This window comes from Galleria mellonella, unplaced genomic scaffold (genome assembly GCF_026898425.1).
Source record: "Galleria mellonella isolate WM207_F2 unplaced genomic scaffold, CSIRO_AGI_GalMel_v1 utg33, whole genome shotgun sequence".
Taxonomy (NCBI): Eukaryota; Metazoa; Arthropoda; class Insecta; order Lepidoptera; family Pyralidae; genus Galleria; species Galleria mellonella.
Window position 1 is genome coordinate 7,007,493 of NW_026442079.1, and position 16,611 is coordinate 7,024,103.

Sequence of the window (16,611 nt, forward strand, 5' to 3'; positions counted from 1 at the left end):
TGTATATATGTAAGTGTGTTTATGTGTGTGCGTGTGTATGTATCTATATATAAACACATAAAATGTAAAGAAATACAATAATTTTTATTTAAATAATTTAAAAAGCAGAAACATTTTACCCAAGAAATTTAGTAAACAAATTTTAACTATGATAAACAAAAACATTTATTAATATGTACTTGTAGCTATAACTGTATCTGTGACTTTGTTCGCATGAATAAACATAAACATTTGCTAATGTTCGATGTCTATTTGTGTAAATAGTTTCATTCAAATCCGCTCAACCGTTTAAGTTTGATTAAGTAACAAACATGTAAATATCGAAACAACTTCAGAAACTTTCGTATTTATGTATGAAATAAGTACGTACCTAATAATACATTAAAAGTTTGTATGTCAATATATAGAGCTACGTAATTCATCAGTCATTTAAAACTATTTATGTTTCTTGCCTGTTCACTAATAATTGCCACTTATCAAAATTACCAGCAATTATGGCGAAGAATAATGTTCAATAATCGATCCAAGTTACTGGCTAATAAGGCATATTATATTAATTGTTGCCAGATAAATTACCCCAATTAACTTCGGCAGAATAATAAATCTGCGCGCGACGATTTATTAATAAAGATGATTTACGTATTCATAATGGAATATTTATATAGCTATAGACATGAAAATTTCTGTTAATAAGTTGTCAGGCTTCATAGCAATGATGTGATGTTCTTAATAGATTTAATTATGAGCAACAAAATACTCAATAGTCTCATTCAAAAAGTAGTTACAACGAAGCTAGAGAAATGTAATTAATTTTACATCATACTGTAGTAGCATAACTATCATAATCCTGTCAATACTAGCTTTTTTGCCGCTATTTCGCACGTGTGGATTTCAGAAGTAAGAAATTCATTGAAATTAAAGCACTTTAACATGGCGCTTCAAGATATAACATACACCTGTTCGAAAGTTAGACCAAGAATTGAACTCTAAAAACTGCATCAAAACAAACATAGATATAGACAGACAAAATTTCTAATAAGTCGTTTTAGCTTCTATTGTTCTTATTAACACCCCTTACATAATTTTTTTCTTAAATATCTCCCATGTACAGACGTTGTTCACTTACAATTTTATTATATTAGTAAAATAAAATATGAAAATTTGTACAAAGATGTTTAGTTGTCTATTACTCAATCACGCTTGAACGGCTGACGGCTGAAATTTGGTACAAAGATGAACCATGTACTGAATTCACGCGGACAGAGCCACGGAAAATAGCTAGTAATCTGATAAGACTCAAAAAGAACCATTTGCAAATTTAAAAATTAAAAAACGATGAAATGACAATAAAATTAATGTATTAATGTCACATCAGGATGACACATCCACTCGAGGGGAGTATTCAAAGTTTCAATGTCGGCATATCTAAAATAACTTATCTTTGACAGTTCAGTGAATGTAATCGTTTGGGCGGTGGCCAAAGTGTTCATCTACCTAGCAGGTAAAGTAGGCAATTGGCCAATTTGAAACATAATTAAATGTTACAATGACCAAGGGAGCCTAGACATCGATTAGATACCGTTAGATTGGTCACGAGAATAGCATCGCAGTTACGAAATCAATCAAATAATACGTGGAATTGAGTTTGATATCTGAAATAATCCTTTAGTATCCATGCAAAGTAACTAAGTAAGTATTTATAGGAACTGTAATTTTATGGTAAATAATGGAAAACGGCAAACTTTGTTTTCTCTTCTAGCCTCGTAAGGGATTTGAGATAATGATAAATGTGTATGTGGGGCCATAGGTAAAAATATTTATTAATATAAAAATTGAAATCTAAAATATAATATGAACCGAGCAAAGTTTTTTTTTATATATTTCTACTTACATTTTCTTAGGAGAAATATTAAGTTTCACTGATAGAGCACTTCCTTAGAAGAATGATAATAATTATACCTAGTATGGAATATTACAGAGTCTTGTAATTTGTATTTTTTATTTAATCTATAACCCACTTTCAGTCTAGAACGATAATCAAACAACTCAGCTGTTTTCAATTATAAATTGAATTTACAAGTTTCAAATTTTTTTCTACCTGGACCCTTTCTACATGCAATACTAACAAAAAAAGATATAAGTAATAAAATTAGTGAAAAGCAAAACAAATTAGTCGTAAACAAAATAGTGGCACTCATGAATAGATAGCTACTACACATTATGACAAAAGATCCATCAAACAGCACTGTAAACCATAATTCAGGAAGCCCATCAACGCTGCATTAATGTAACGGTAGAATCACATACACATATAGAGATAAAAATAAATAATAACTTAACAAACTGTAATAAATAATATTGAGTCTGAGTTCTAATATATCAGGTAATTTATCTATCAGATAGCGTATTACGTACTTAATTGTAAACAAAATAAATATACAAGATGTTGCTAATGATTGTTGGCACAATTCATCATTCTTAATGATAACACTTAAACTTCCACAGGTTTTGTTTTACTATATAAACTTTATGAGTTGATCGGTTACGTAAAATGAACGTCTTAAAATAAGTTACATAAACATAATTGAATAGACTTGTTACAACCGCAATAAACACAATGGATTCTCATCATCGGAATTTCCTTGAATCTTTACACGAATTTTGTTTTTAGATTTTTAAACGTATGAATTATGTCGTTAGGTAAGATATTTATTATCGTTTGTTCTAGGTCACTGTCGTAGTACGCTATTTTTACTTGCAACTATAGAACAATAATAATTGTCTCACTGTTTCCAAGACAGTTATAAATGTATGTATTATGTATATTTAACATTAAAATATTATCATCTATTACGATCTAAGAAACTATTTTTGTATACTAATATATTAATTAAATACAGTGAGTATAAGAGTCTCAGAATTGCTTAAAGAAGAACTAATAACCGTGGCTCATAAATTTAGACCAGGAGTTTTTCAATAATTGAAAATGTTAATACAAAACTGAAATTGTATTTAATTACAAAACGTGAAATGAAACTATGTGTATTTTCCTTTGTCACTGAAAAAAAATATTGAATAATACAATTTTTACAAACTTCTAAATGAAATGTATGGAATACAACAATCCATCTACATATGGATTTTAAACAGTTGAGAATTTTATCAAAGAAATAAGATTATAATACAAGTATTTCTATACGCAGATTTTTTTATTGCATTTCCGTATTAAATTTATGTGATCGAGGTTACAACACTTTTAGCAATAAAATGTTTATAAATTTTCGTAACTACAAGTTTCCAAGAGTCAATGAAGATAAGTGCGTCATTGTTTATTTATAAGTCAGAATAATGGGCGGAATAAATAAACAAGTAAATATATTATATTTTTTTTGTTCATTCGCATTAATAACAAAAGGCGTATCATTAAACAAACCAACAGCTGTTGGAGATCAAGGTGACACCGACGGGGAACTGTATGTTAAAAGAATTATTAATGGAGAGAGTAAGTATTTATAGATATTGCTAAGATAAATATAAACTATTATGAATTGTAATCCCGTTCTTACATAAACATTATGATAAAACAATTATCTTTTAGAGATATCAGACAAACCCAGTTATTTGCTTTTCACCGCACCCTATAGACTATGTAAAGGTGGCTGTAATACCACAGACAACTTTGTTTTTGCATTTCCCTTACATATTGGAAAAAAGGGAAAGGAAACTTACCGGAATTTATACAGCAAGGACTTTAAAAGTATTCATTCTACAAAACTAAATGCACCATTTCGTAAGAAAACAACAAGAGAACCTATTACTCCTTGTCCGACATTAAAAATTGAAGTAACTAATACTATCTCACCGGTACTAATACCAGAATATGCGAGTATAACAACTACCCCGAAAATAGATGTTGATGATAATGTCACTACTGATTTTATAAAAAACTTTACAAAACAGAAAAGAGAAAGAAGTTTCGAAAATACTAGAAGTATAACTAATACAAAAATAGATATTGGTTTGACTACTATTACATATTCAGTAACAACTACTATGAAACCCACTACAGAGAATGGTTTACAAAATTCTACAACTGTAACGATTGCTACAGAAACAAAATTCGACACGAATGCTACCACTAATTTTGTGACAAATAATACTAATCATACTAATTATAATTTTGACAGTACTAAGTGTCCAAAAGTATCTCCAAGAATTTGTAACAAAAGAAAAAAACTAAATAAATTTACACCAGATTATGATGATGTGGTGACTGGTGAAGATTACAAAGTATCTGATGTTAATGAAATTTTAAAGGAAAATGAAGATTATCTGAATTCATATGAATTATCTACAATAGATTACTATTAAATTATTTGTCAAAAATTTATTTAATAATCTTTCGCTAAAAAATATAAAGCTAAACTGTACAACAGTTTCGTTTTTACAAAGACAGAAATAGAACCCTTGTAAATTTATTATTCAGTACTGAAAATATATTTTTTACCTACAAAGTTAATAAAGTATCTTAGAGAACCAAATTTTTCTTAATTCGCAGATAATCACACTTTTTTTATTGCAATTAGCAATTTTGGTGACTAATCAGAATGATTTACCTTGGAATAAGTGGTCATGGTCAATTCCACAAAAGCCTATTGAAAATTTTTTTCGAAGACAACAAAATATGCCTGTGAAGACACCTGAATTTGAATGCAAGTGCCCTCCGCATGAAGGTAAATTATAGTAATACAATATAAGTGAATTTTTGCGTCATATATCATGATAATTTCAGTTTTATATTCAAAAAATTGCTAAAAACGGCTGAACGGATTTGGTTCTAAATTAAAATGATACTACTTTTTTTTTAACAACTTCAAAAAGGAAGAGGATCTTGATTCGCCTATATTTTTTACATATTATATGTATCTTTACTAATTTTAAACCGATTTTGGTAATTATTTTGACAATCAATATCACTTATCTATCTCATTTTAGTCCCATAATCACATTAGTATGATTGAATTTTTAAAATTATTAAAAAATATTATTACAAAACTACAAGATTTAACCCTGTCATTCGTAAATATAAAAATCATTTTGGTAACATCTTTGTTATGTTTGTCATAACTACAAATAAAAATATAATATTAGTTGAACAAAACTAGTAAACTTAAATTCAATACCTCTTTTTTGATTTTGTTTAAAAAATCTGACTCATCTCATTCGAGTGATCGTGTACTAAATATAGAAGCATGTCATGCATATTCATTCAACAACCCAATGCAGAAATAAAATCACGTTTATTTTTTATGAAATAAACAACTGCATAATATCAACTTACAGATATTCATGGTTTACATTATGCACCACTCGAAGTGCACCAATTAAGCATTCAAGACATAAAAGAAACTTACTGTCCGGTTGAGTTGTTAAAAGTTTCCTTCTTATTTCATTTTCTTCTATCTGTAAAGGCTTATATTCCGTACCATTTCTACTTATATAGACATATTTTTGAGTAACGTGTTAATTATATACTATATAATTTTTTTACATATTATGTATTATAAATGTGATAACATAGTAAAAATTTATCCCATTTCAGAATGTGTTGTGGAATTTAAAATTAATGAATACATAATAGAATTTCTTAATCTCCGAAGAGTATTGAAAAATGATGAAGCAAAAATATATCAGAAGGAAATTAAAAAAATACAACAATCGACTTTTCCTGCAAAAGAAATTATAAAAGATAGACAAAGAAGAAGACGAAGTCAAGATTTTACTGAAGTTGATTGCTGCTGTCCTCCAAGAACTGCGATGATGCCCACATTTATCACGGAGCAGAAATTCGACGAGGCCGTTGACAAATTTAATAAGAAAAAAGACCCGCCATCTACCAATCATGCACGATTTTCAAATAAATAATTAAATTTTTGAACAATTTACAAATTTGACTTGTATGTTTTCACCCTTGTAAACCCTTTTAAGTTACACACAAGTTTAGTTCACTTTTGAATTTATTTTTCCTATGGAAATTCTAAAAAAATACATATACCAAATAAAATACATATTAAATATAATTGATTCTTATTCCAATTAGTTTATGTTCATAGGTAGCTGACAAAGTATTAGGATATAGAACACACTTATTAATATTAAATAAACCCATTGCATTCACTGTTTCACCGAAAATCAAAAATCTATTACAATTTTCTCATAAATTTTTAATAACAGAGTAATAATAATTAATACTGAAATCAAAGGAAAGTCATTAAGTAGTTATTGATTGCAGAACAGATTTTCAATTTAACCGAGCCTTTTAATAAAGTTCCATTCCAATTCTTCATAATTAAATTTTAAGATCAAAGAATTGCATAATAATAATTTTTGACGTCTTTTTTTTAAGAATATAAAGCAAGAAAAATAATTCAGAGGATCGTTTATATGAAACTTTAAGTGTGTTAATATTTTGTTTCTATCTCGTCTTCCAACTTACTTATGGCCACTAGTAACGATACCAGATGCCGACGAAGCTAAATCTTAATAAAATTAGGGCATCAACAATTAGAAGACTGGCCTGTATGTAAGCTTAAAAATTATATCGCAATCCGATAAAAAGAGGCTGCATATTCACCGATAAGGGATACAAAGAAAAATATTTAAAAAAAATGTAAAAAATATTTAAAAAAAAACTTGTCATTACTTTATATAGGTGCCATTACAAATTCTCAAATGTACATATTTCATAGCCTCCTGCCACACAAAGATATACCTTTTAACCTGAAATAGAAATGTGCCCGGATTGGTCGTAGAAAATGAAATAAAAATAAAAAATAATAATAATATAATTTATTTTTGCTATGAAATGAAAGGCTCTTTGTTTTCGTTTTATTACGAAAATAAGTAACAAACTTTTGCAATAAAAACCATGATGTTATATAAATATACTATACTAGTGTTTTTATTTTTAGGATTCGGTTTTTGCAACAATTCTAGTGATAATTTAACAATAACTGAAAATACATGCAACGGTAACAAAACAAAATCTTCTATTTGCATATAATAATTTTAAAACCGTTGTCTTTGTAATTTACCACCATACCACCAATAGTCGTGAGGACAATCTCATCATCATCATTATCATATCAGTCTTTAACTGTCCACTGCTGTATATAAGTCTCCCCCAAGGGGTATTTTGCCAATAGTTGCCACGCGTGGCAGGCAGTCAGGCTTTAGAGATGTTTTAAGAGGGACGTTGCTGCCCATCACTCGCCCTCCCTTAGTCAGCTCTTACGACCACGGGATTTGAAGGCCTATTCTATGCGAGGACCACACGGGTAATAAATCTGAATTTCCAAAACCTTCCACTAGAGGTATAGCTAAGTTTTCAATACAAATTGTTGACGTACAGGTTACCGTAGTAGCGTAAATCAATAATGCCGATTTATACTACTACATTTAAACTCAGAGCAAAGACTGTTCAACACTTAATGATATAAGTTTATTTACCGAACATTCGGTCGAGGAATTGTCTTACTGCTGTACTCAGTATGTGTAACTTAGATAATAATTTCAGTAGTAACAGTCGCCAGATACCTGACAAATTTCCAGCTGAGATACAAGTATACTATTAGCTGCTCGCTCCGGCTTGGTTCTGGTGTAAATTTTCACTTTTTCGTACAATTTTAATTCTTTTTTATATAATTCTTGTCTACACAACAAAACAACAAAAGGTAATTAACCTTAGATACATTCGTTAATTCTTTAATATATATCCTCGTAAATTAATAAATGTCTTTTAATATATTTTGTTGTCTATATTTTTCTAAAGTTATTTTTTTTATACAACTTAGAAGGGCAAACAAGCTGACGGCCCACGTGATGGAAAGTAGTAACGGTCGCCTATAGACATGAGCAGTACCATGGACATAACAGAGTACACTGTTTCGCCCATGATATCCCCCATGCGTTGCCATTCCTGAGGACTCAGATGTTATTCCTCTGTACCCTTCAAACCGAAACACAGCCATGCAAACACAACTGCTTTATGGTTGAAACACGAATGGGACAGAGGTACCCAAGCAAACAACTTTCATACAAAGTCTCCTTCTGGTATTATACTACTAACATAATATAATTTATATATTACAGAAAATTGTGCTGATAAACCTCCTCTAATCGTCTTACCCGTCGTTATAAGACTATTTCGATATCCAAAATTCAATCAAGATGGTCAAAAGAAGGTGATGCAAGAAACCTAAAAATAAATTTATAATTATAAAATTGTACAAAATAAATTATTTATAGATAAACAAGTAAAAAAAGTTAAAAAAATGTAAAGGCTCTGAATAATTTACATATTTTTTTCTATTTTATCTTTTAAGGCACCATTCACATTTAACCATGTTTTCTTATATCTCATGTCATATTACCATAGCGTTATTATTACACTGATGATATTAGTTATCAATGCATGAGCTATAAGGAACAGTGACAATGAATTGTTTTCTATCTAACTTGTTTAATCAAACCTTTAGATTAACCCCAAAAATCCACAATAGCAAATTTCATTGATACTAGCTATTTATGAGGACGTCATCATCATTTCTATAATTCATCGTTCACTGTTCAGTAATAATTTTATCCCATGTATTTACCATATAGAACCCTACATTACCTACATCTATCGGTTCCCTGCATCCTATTTGAGGAAATCACTCTATTCTAAAGAAGGAGAGTAGCTTTCTGTTGTACTTACATGTACGAAGTTGTCACTAAAAGTCTTTCTCACCCGTCATTAACATATACTAAATGTTTCCTGTGACTTTGCCCACAAATAAATATACACAGTATGCTGAGTAACTTATTGGATATAACGAACCCGTGTACCAAATTTCATTGAAAACCCTTCAGCCATTTAAGAATTATTGTGTAACAAACATACAAGCATGCAAATATCATAAACTTTTACATTCATAATATTAGTGGGATAGGATCCAGACCTTATTTTGTACCCTAAAAATTTCTATTAAATCTTATAAATTTATTGTTAAAATTGTATACAATATATTTTAATGTAAAACCACTGAATTAACTTACGTGTAGTTTTTGTAAAGTTTGCTATCTGGTCCTGGCATAAAATAAAGCACCCTTTCCTTTCCTTTGGGTGGTGTAATAGGCGATTAAGGAAACTTAATAATCAAGGGATGGACAGCTGCGTCCCTTTTAAAACATCACCAAGGCCTAACTGCGGTTGCCAACCCGCCTTCCAAACATAGCAACGATTGGTAATACTACCCAAGGAGAAAACCTATGTTCAGCAGTGAACAATTGACGGCTGACATGATGATGATGATGATGATTTTAGTTTAAATTATACTGCATGAACAGCATCTTATAAAATTATTAATGTTTAATAAATAAATAAATAAATTAGACAAGTTTATTGAATAGAATGTACAGCAAAGATTTTCAACTGCAATTTGCATTTATTAATTACCGAATCAATGACTCCAAACGTGTATATTTTTCAAAAATCTTGATATTAACTCATGAAATCAATACTAAAGTGGAAAATATAGAGTTTCCCAAATACTCTGTAAACCACAGTTAATAAAATACCCTTTACCTACTTTCATTCCATAAATAATTTGGTAGGCTAAACCCACGCAGTGTGCTCTATTTGATTAGTCTATCAAATCATCCATTTATATTACTAAGGGTTACATTCGTAATAAAATGTCGATAATGCTGAAGATATTCTCTGTATGGTTACAGAATGAGAATAGAATTTGTCAAACATCTTTTTATATCCAAGATATTGTAAAAGGCAACTAGGGAGGTAAACAGTATAATACTCATGATCAAATAATGGGACGTTAATGAATTGAATAGTAAGTGGTAACGAAAAGAAAACATCACAATAATATGTAAACGAGTGTATATTATATATCTATATATAAAAGTTACATAACGAAACTGTAATTTCTTTTCTGAACCGATTCCTCTCTCATATATCCTCTCAGGTAATAAAATAATTTTCCAAATGGGTAAATCGATTTACAGCTGATGGAGTTATGAGTTAACAAACAAAAAACTACAACCAAACTATGAACATCTTTCTTTTTGAAGTTGGTTAAAAAGACGTTATAGTTTAAGTATGAAAGAATAATGGCCCCATTGATAGCAATATATGCTTATACCTCCATAAGGTATTCCTTGGAGGTAACTGTTATTAATTTTTGACAAATTCCTCACGATGTGCCGACTGACCTGACCTGATAATCCTCACCTATCAACAGCGCACCCGTAGTTACCATTCCATTTTCATTTCATAGAATACACTTTTTCAGGCTCTTTCCAGATAAAAGTCAATCTCACACAGTGGGATATTATGTTATTAAGATATTAACAATAGAACAATGCAAAAACACATTATATACTAGGTATATAGGAAACATACATTAGGTATATTGCATAACACCACAGGTGGTCACTAGAAATTGCGTTGGCATGTACAATGTACATAGAACGTAAATAATATTACGCACTAAACGAGTGCTAATAAAACGCGAATGAAAGATGTTGACGTTAAACACAAATCAATGAGGAATACAATGGTAAGTCTTTGTTTTGAGCGAATTTTTAAATCGAAGGAAAAATAAGCAATTTATATTAGCAATTTATTTAAAGTCTTACAACTTATCTTACTAATATAATAAAACTGTAACTAAACAATGTCTGTGCGTGGGAGATATTTAAGATAAAAATTGTGTCCCACAAAAAAAAAACGATTTCAATAGTGAGAAAACCAGTTATTGTGATTTAAAAATTGAACTGCTGAACAGAGATTAATAAAACTTCTATAGGATTAAACTGTTGAGTATACCCTTTCAGATGAATAAAGAATTTTTCAAATCAGTTTAGAACTGACGGAGTTATAAGGTAATAAACGTAAAAGAAATACAACCGAATTGAAACTTCCTTTTTTTTGAAGTCGGTTGAAAACAATAATAAGAGAGTTTGTATGTTTGTTCCGGCAGCACGCAGTAACTACTGTTCCAAAAGTTTTCATAGTTATGTCTGTGAAAATCTAACTTCTAACTAGGTTATAACCTACACAATCTTAAAATGTGGTGTATGTTTCATCTTGATACGCCACGTAGAAGTAATACATTTAATTGATTTTTCTAGTTCTAAAATCTATAAGTACGATGTAACTGACTAGTACAAAATATAAATTCTGAAAATAAATTTAAATACAAAATAATTGCGTATCAGTATCCTCATTATGGGTATTAAATAAATTATGGGCTGTATTTAATTGGGTCTTCATGTTTTGGGTCGGTACATTTTGTCTACACAAATAAGTTTCTAGCATTCTCTAATAACGCAGAAACATAAGTCACTAACAATGCTTTGATAGATCGGTATAACTTTGAGATGCGGTTAGGAGTATTGGATACAATGTTCTTGTTCTAACTCTGTGGATAGACTAGAGCGTTGGGTTATTAGTCAGTCGCTATCCAAATTTGTCATTGCAACTTTTGATATTATTTATGTTCTGTTAACTAATCGGAATAGAATCAATCAATGATTCCAATATAAATTTATCATCATCATATCAGCTTTTAAACGTCCACTGCTAAACATAAGTCTCCCCCTTAGGGGGTTTTACCAGTAGTTGCCATGCTTGACAGGCTATTGGCAACCGCAATTAGGCTTTGCAGATATTTTAAGAGGGATGCTGCTCACTGCTCACACATCCCTCGCCCTCTCTTAGTCGCCTTTTACGACACTCACGGGAAAGGAAGGGGTGGCCTACTCTATGCCGGGATCACACGGCAATAAAAATTTATAAACCCTAATTTTCTAAAGGCTAAATTTGGCTTTTGTTTGTAAGTTGTTGACTGGCTAAAAGACTGCTATTTAGCACTAAGGGCGCCTTTCACCGTTTTATTGTAAATAATCTGAAATGTTAATAGGAATTAGAAGAGAAACCATTTAATTAAACCAAACAAAATTTTTAAGTTATATAAAGAACTAAACTTTACAGTTTACCTATTTTTGTAACTTGAAAATTTAGGATTTAGAAATAAGCTTCAATTGTACTTAAAGCAATTTTTTTTAATTTTCGTGCCACAATTGTCATATAAACCTATAGCATTGTGGTACATAACATTATCAATTCAACAATTATATTTTACTAGCTTAACCTACATAATTTTCTAAATAAATTAGGATAAAAAGTGATCTAATCTGTTTAGCTATTTCATAATCATTTTTAAATAAGTAACAAGAACGAACAAATAACAAACCTTCTAATATCAATCAGATTCCATCAATATATGTGCTTTATTATATATTATTTATTTTCAGTTGTATTGGAAATGCATTCTGTTATTGTTAAATGAATTGATAAAAAACTCATTTCAATCTATCGCTGGTGTCACTTACATGGACAATTTCGATTTTGAAGATAGATATAGAGATATAAATGAATGCAATCCCTTCTACTGGCACCCCCTCCATCTTCCAGAAGCCTGTGCTGAAGTGTTCAATAAATTAAACCGCTCACGTGTATCTTCGGCAGTACCAATCAGAATAATGAAAAGAAACGATTTGACATATCCTTTTGTTGAGTACCAATCGGATCCAATCGAACCTATTTACAATACAGATTTTGATTACTATAAAAACGCATTGATGTCACCATATGAAAAAATGCTATATTTAATGTGGAAGGACGCAATCAATTTACCAACTGCACCTAAAATCACAACGCTGCCATTTTTGGGCCCAGTCGCTTTGTACCATCAGCCTATTTCTAAAAAAAGTGAAGCGATGGTAAAACAAATTGCTGTAGCTTACTCTTATCCTGGCAATAATTACAAACCATTTTATGTTAACAATAATACCACTGAATCGCCCCCCAAAGAAGAACACACTCAAGAAGAAAATAATAAAGATAATGTAGAAAGAGCGAAGATACCGAGGAAAAAGTATTACATTAAAAAGAGAATAAGAAATGGCAATATCTTAACTATTTTAAAAACAAAACACAATTAACATGAAAGAAAAAATATATTCCACTACATTTTTGCAATATAGAATAATTATGTAACAGGATGCCCACCGACACATTCCACCATCGAATTCATAGTCATACTTTAGGATCCAAATTATTGCACTCAGTACAAAATTTTGAGGGCAAGGGATTGTTAATAATGGAGTCTAACAACCTAATTGTTAGCAATATGCCTTATCACGTCGACCTTCACGCGGTCCTTCCTGTAATCTATCGTAGTTAATTATTGTCTAATTTGTCACGATGAGCCAACTGATATGTTTTCATTCTGACCTATCGTCTCTCACTGGTGCCCCACTAGCGTTAATACATACCCAATAGAGCAAGCGGGCTTACTGTTCCATTTTCACTTATTAAAAATAGAAAACCTCACGAAATAGAATATGAATTGCTTATGTAAAAGATTTCCTGTTTATTTTTAATTATAATAATGTAATTATAATAGTATAAATTGTGAAATATATTTTTTATAAATTCAGCTTAAAATCATTCTTTAAAGGAAATAAGGTATATCTAACCCTAACTACAAACAATGCTTGTAGTGTTTCATTGTACGCTATTCAATGATACAATGTAAGCATTGAAGTATGTAAAAAAGAGTAAAATCACTGTTCAGTGATTCAGTCATATCTTAAAAACAGAACATAATACTCGTTATGATACTATTGAAGGTAAGTTCTTTATAATTTTTTTTTAATTAAACTTAATTAATATTAGCGCAGTTTCAATGTATATGTATATGTATCTTCTTAATATTCCTAGTAATCAAGTGTAATCTGAATAGACAATATTATAAGACCTAATAAACGTATTATGACAAATTAACTGGAAAATATATAAAAAAGAATAAATTTTCATATTTTTTTTTTGTTACTTGTATTATTAGTTAATTCTTAATAAGTGCAGCTCCTAAAGGAATGCACTTACATACGATGCCTAATTTTTTTTATATACGTTGCAATAAGACTTAAAAACTACTTTTAAATATATATTTTTTTTTTTAGAATTAGATTAGTCTAAGTACTTAGATATCTAACAGTATATATTAAAAAGACTATGCTTTGCTGAAGATTTAATTATTGATCATCATTCCTCATTACATAAAAAGCAGTCTTATAGGAATAATGTTGTGTAGAATAATAATAATAAATGACACAAGTAATTTTTTTTCTTATGTATTTATTGATTTTAGAATGGCAAAACAAGCTGACGGCCCACCTGATGGAAAGTGGTAACAACAATAGATATGAGCAGTACCATAGGCATAACACAGTACAACGACTGTTTCGCCTATGATACCCCTTTCCATTCCTGAAGACTCAGGTGTTATTCCTCTGTATCTTGTAAATTCACTGCCATATCCCACTCTTCATACCGAAACACAGCTATGCAAACACAACTGCTTCATAATAAAAACACGAATAGGACAAATATAATGTAAATGCGTATGTAAATACCATGTAGCATCAGCTAGGTCTAAACTAACCAAAACTTGTACTATAGACAATAGACAACACATAAATATACTTAAATACTTTTCTTAAATACATATTATACATACACGACGATTAGATTTATAATCGTCTTTTCTCTCCAAATTCTGTTAAAAATCAATTCATGTGGCCCATTAGCTACACGGCGGAGTCCGCAACGTGTGGCTACCAAACTTCCTGCATATCTCAAGGTTTATCATAATCCGTTCAGAATTTTACGCCTAATGCTTGCACAGACTAACGAAAAGTACTTTACTATTTCATTATGAGAGACTAGCTATAAAACGCAACTTTACTCACCTGAATTTGGTAAAAAGTACCTATCCAATTTACGATTTAATCTAAAATTATAATGCACTTAGTGTAGGTCTCACTCTTAACATACGCATGTGTAGATTTATAAATATAATTTTATATAATATTTATTAACCTAGCACGTGAGCTTGTGTATTATACGTATAAATTTCAAGTTATTGAAATTTACTTAAATCTTTAACAAATACTTATCAATTTAGTAAATACCCTAGTAATAATACACCTGCTAATTTATGATATCACAAAACAAGTATAGTTTTGAAATAAAATAAAATATATTAGGTACAAAATTTCAGTGTAATCCATTATGCATTTTCATGCGTAATGGATTCGTAATTTTAATGCGTATTTTAATTCAAATATCTTTACTTTCGTATTTAAAATATTGGTAGATAGGATTAGATACAAATATATACTCATGCAAAATACACTCTAATACTGCATCTCATTAGAGAACTCGACTCGATTTTCCATGGATTTCACTAATGACTGCGATAGGAACGTATTATGTTCACATTATTAGAACTACGGCTACTGAATTTTAGAATTTGTTTTCCAATTATTCAACGTTATCTTATAATACTGATGTTATTGAATAATTTTGTTCATTTCTAGATGCTGATCACCTTTATTTTTATAAATTTGTCAAAGTGTACGATACAAGGCATAAATTACATGGACCCACTGAATATAAGATCAACACAAGACACGTGGCATCGAGGAAAAGATCCTTGCAATACTTTATATTGGTATCCTAAACAAATTCCAAACTATTGTTACATTACGACTCCTAAACCCGAAATAGGCGCACCTCGTGTACCTATACCTTTACCCATACCTGTTCCATTACCACTTGCGCCTATGTTTCCAGCACCTCCAGCTTTACCCTTACCTTATGGTATCCCAGTTGCTCCATCTAATCCAATGTTACCTATTGCTGGTGTACCTTACTCTGCCCCAATAGTTCCTTTTCAATATCAACCTTATTATAGAAGAAACCAGCTTGGCATGGTTCCAGGTCTACCAGGTTTAGTAACTCGAGATAGAGGAATAAATATTATGCCATTTTCAGACGTATATTCTGATTTAATGGAAAAACAGAAGAAAAAAATGCTAACAGAGAAACTTTGGCAAATTTTCAAAGCTTATGATGATTATCCGTGGCACAGACGTATAAGATCAAAGAAGTATAGAAAAAGGTTGTAAATATAACAATCTATCTATCCTATTTAATCCTCCTTTAATCTTTACTCCATCCTCTTATCATTCACTACGATTTTCAGCGCGTTTCTTCACCCCTTGACAGAAGGGAAAAAATCTTAGGACACTTGATACGATACGACCAACTTATAAACATTATAATAGAAAACAAGATAGTAGGAAGGAGGGGAAGAGGGAGACCAAGGCATAGTTACATCAGGTAGATCAAGGAAGGAGTTGGTGTCGTGTCGTATCATTAGGTGAAGAGATATAATAATAGTAGAAAGAATTTATTCTTTGTTTTGATTTTGAAGTTATTAAGAAATATAATGACAATCGAAAGCTGAAGCCGTTATAAGAATAATCATCTTATGATCACAGCAAACACAAGAATTACTTATTTATATAATAGGTATATTGCATATAATTATACTTTAACATTCAAAAATAAAATATTGAATACACAAAAGAATGATAAAGAAAAACTATAAAATTCGGCATAGAAGGTTTTTGTAA

The 16,611-nt window shown here is 30.2% G+C and overlaps 3 protein-coding genes across 7 annotated transcripts; all 3 read left to right on the forward strand.

Moving 5' to 3' along the window:
- Positions 1-1,298: 1,298 nt before the first annotated feature.
- On the forward strand, positions 1,299-5,949 carry LOC116413291 (uncharacterized). Of its 5 annotated transcripts, none has more exons than XR_008253047.1 (3): positions 1,299-1,501; positions 4,559-4,733; positions 5,603-5,949. XR_008253047.1 is itself a non-coding variant. In XM_031911586.2 (3 exons), the coding sequence occupies exons 1-3, from the start codon at positions 3,349-3,351 to the stop codon at positions 5,923-5,925; spliced, it is 519 nt and encodes a 172-aa protein (XP_031767446.1). In that variant the 5' UTR covers positions 2,791-3,348; the 3' UTR covers positions 5,926-5,949. The 5 variants fall into 5 exon arrangements, 3 of the variants coding, with proteins under 3 accessions (XP_031767444.1, XP_031767446.1, XP_052752545.1); XR_008253046.1 differs by lacking the exon at positions 1,299-1,501 and adding an exon at positions 1,548-1,689; XM_031911586.2 differs by lacking the exon at positions 1,299-1,501 and adding an exon at positions 2,791-3,369.
- Positions 5,950-10,496: 4,547 nt separating this feature from the next.
- Positions 10,497-13,489, forward strand: LOC116413293 (uncharacterized). Its single transcript, XM_031911605.2, has 2 exons — positions 10,497-10,619; positions 12,379-13,489. The coding sequence occupies exons 1-2, from the start codon at positions 10,575-10,577 to the stop codon at positions 13,066-13,068; spliced, it is 735 nt and encodes a 244-aa protein (XP_031767465.1). The 5' UTR covers positions 10,497-10,574; the 3' UTR covers positions 13,069-13,489.
- A 178-nt stretch (positions 13,490-13,667) lies between these two features.
- On the forward strand, positions 13,668-16,101 carry LOC116413267 (uncharacterized). Its single transcript, XM_031911330.2, has 2 exons — positions 13,668-13,758; positions 15,511-16,101. Exons 1-2 carry the CDS (start codon positions 13,744-13,746, stop codon positions 16,099-16,101), a joined length of 606 nt encoding a protein of 201 aa, XP_031767190.1. The 5' UTR covers positions 13,668-13,743.
- The last annotated feature ends 510 nt before the right edge of the window (positions 16,102-16,611 follow it).

Coding starts and splice junctions, on each gene's coding strand:
- LOC116413291 (XM_031911584.2), top strand. CDS start 3,349: ATGGGCGGAATAAATAAACAAGTAAATATATTATATTTTTTTTGTTCA. Junction 3,503..3,598: donor AAGAATTATTAATGGAGAGA/GTAAGTATTTAT, acceptor ATTATCTTTTAG/AGATATCAGACAAACCCAGT.
- LOC116413293 (XM_031911605.2), top strand. CDS start 10,575: ATGAAAGATGTTGACGTTAAACACAAATCAATGAGGAATACAATG. Junction 10,620..12,378: donor AATCAATGAGGAATACAATG/GTAAGTCTTTGT, acceptor ATTTATTTTCAG/TTGTATTGGAAATGCATTCT.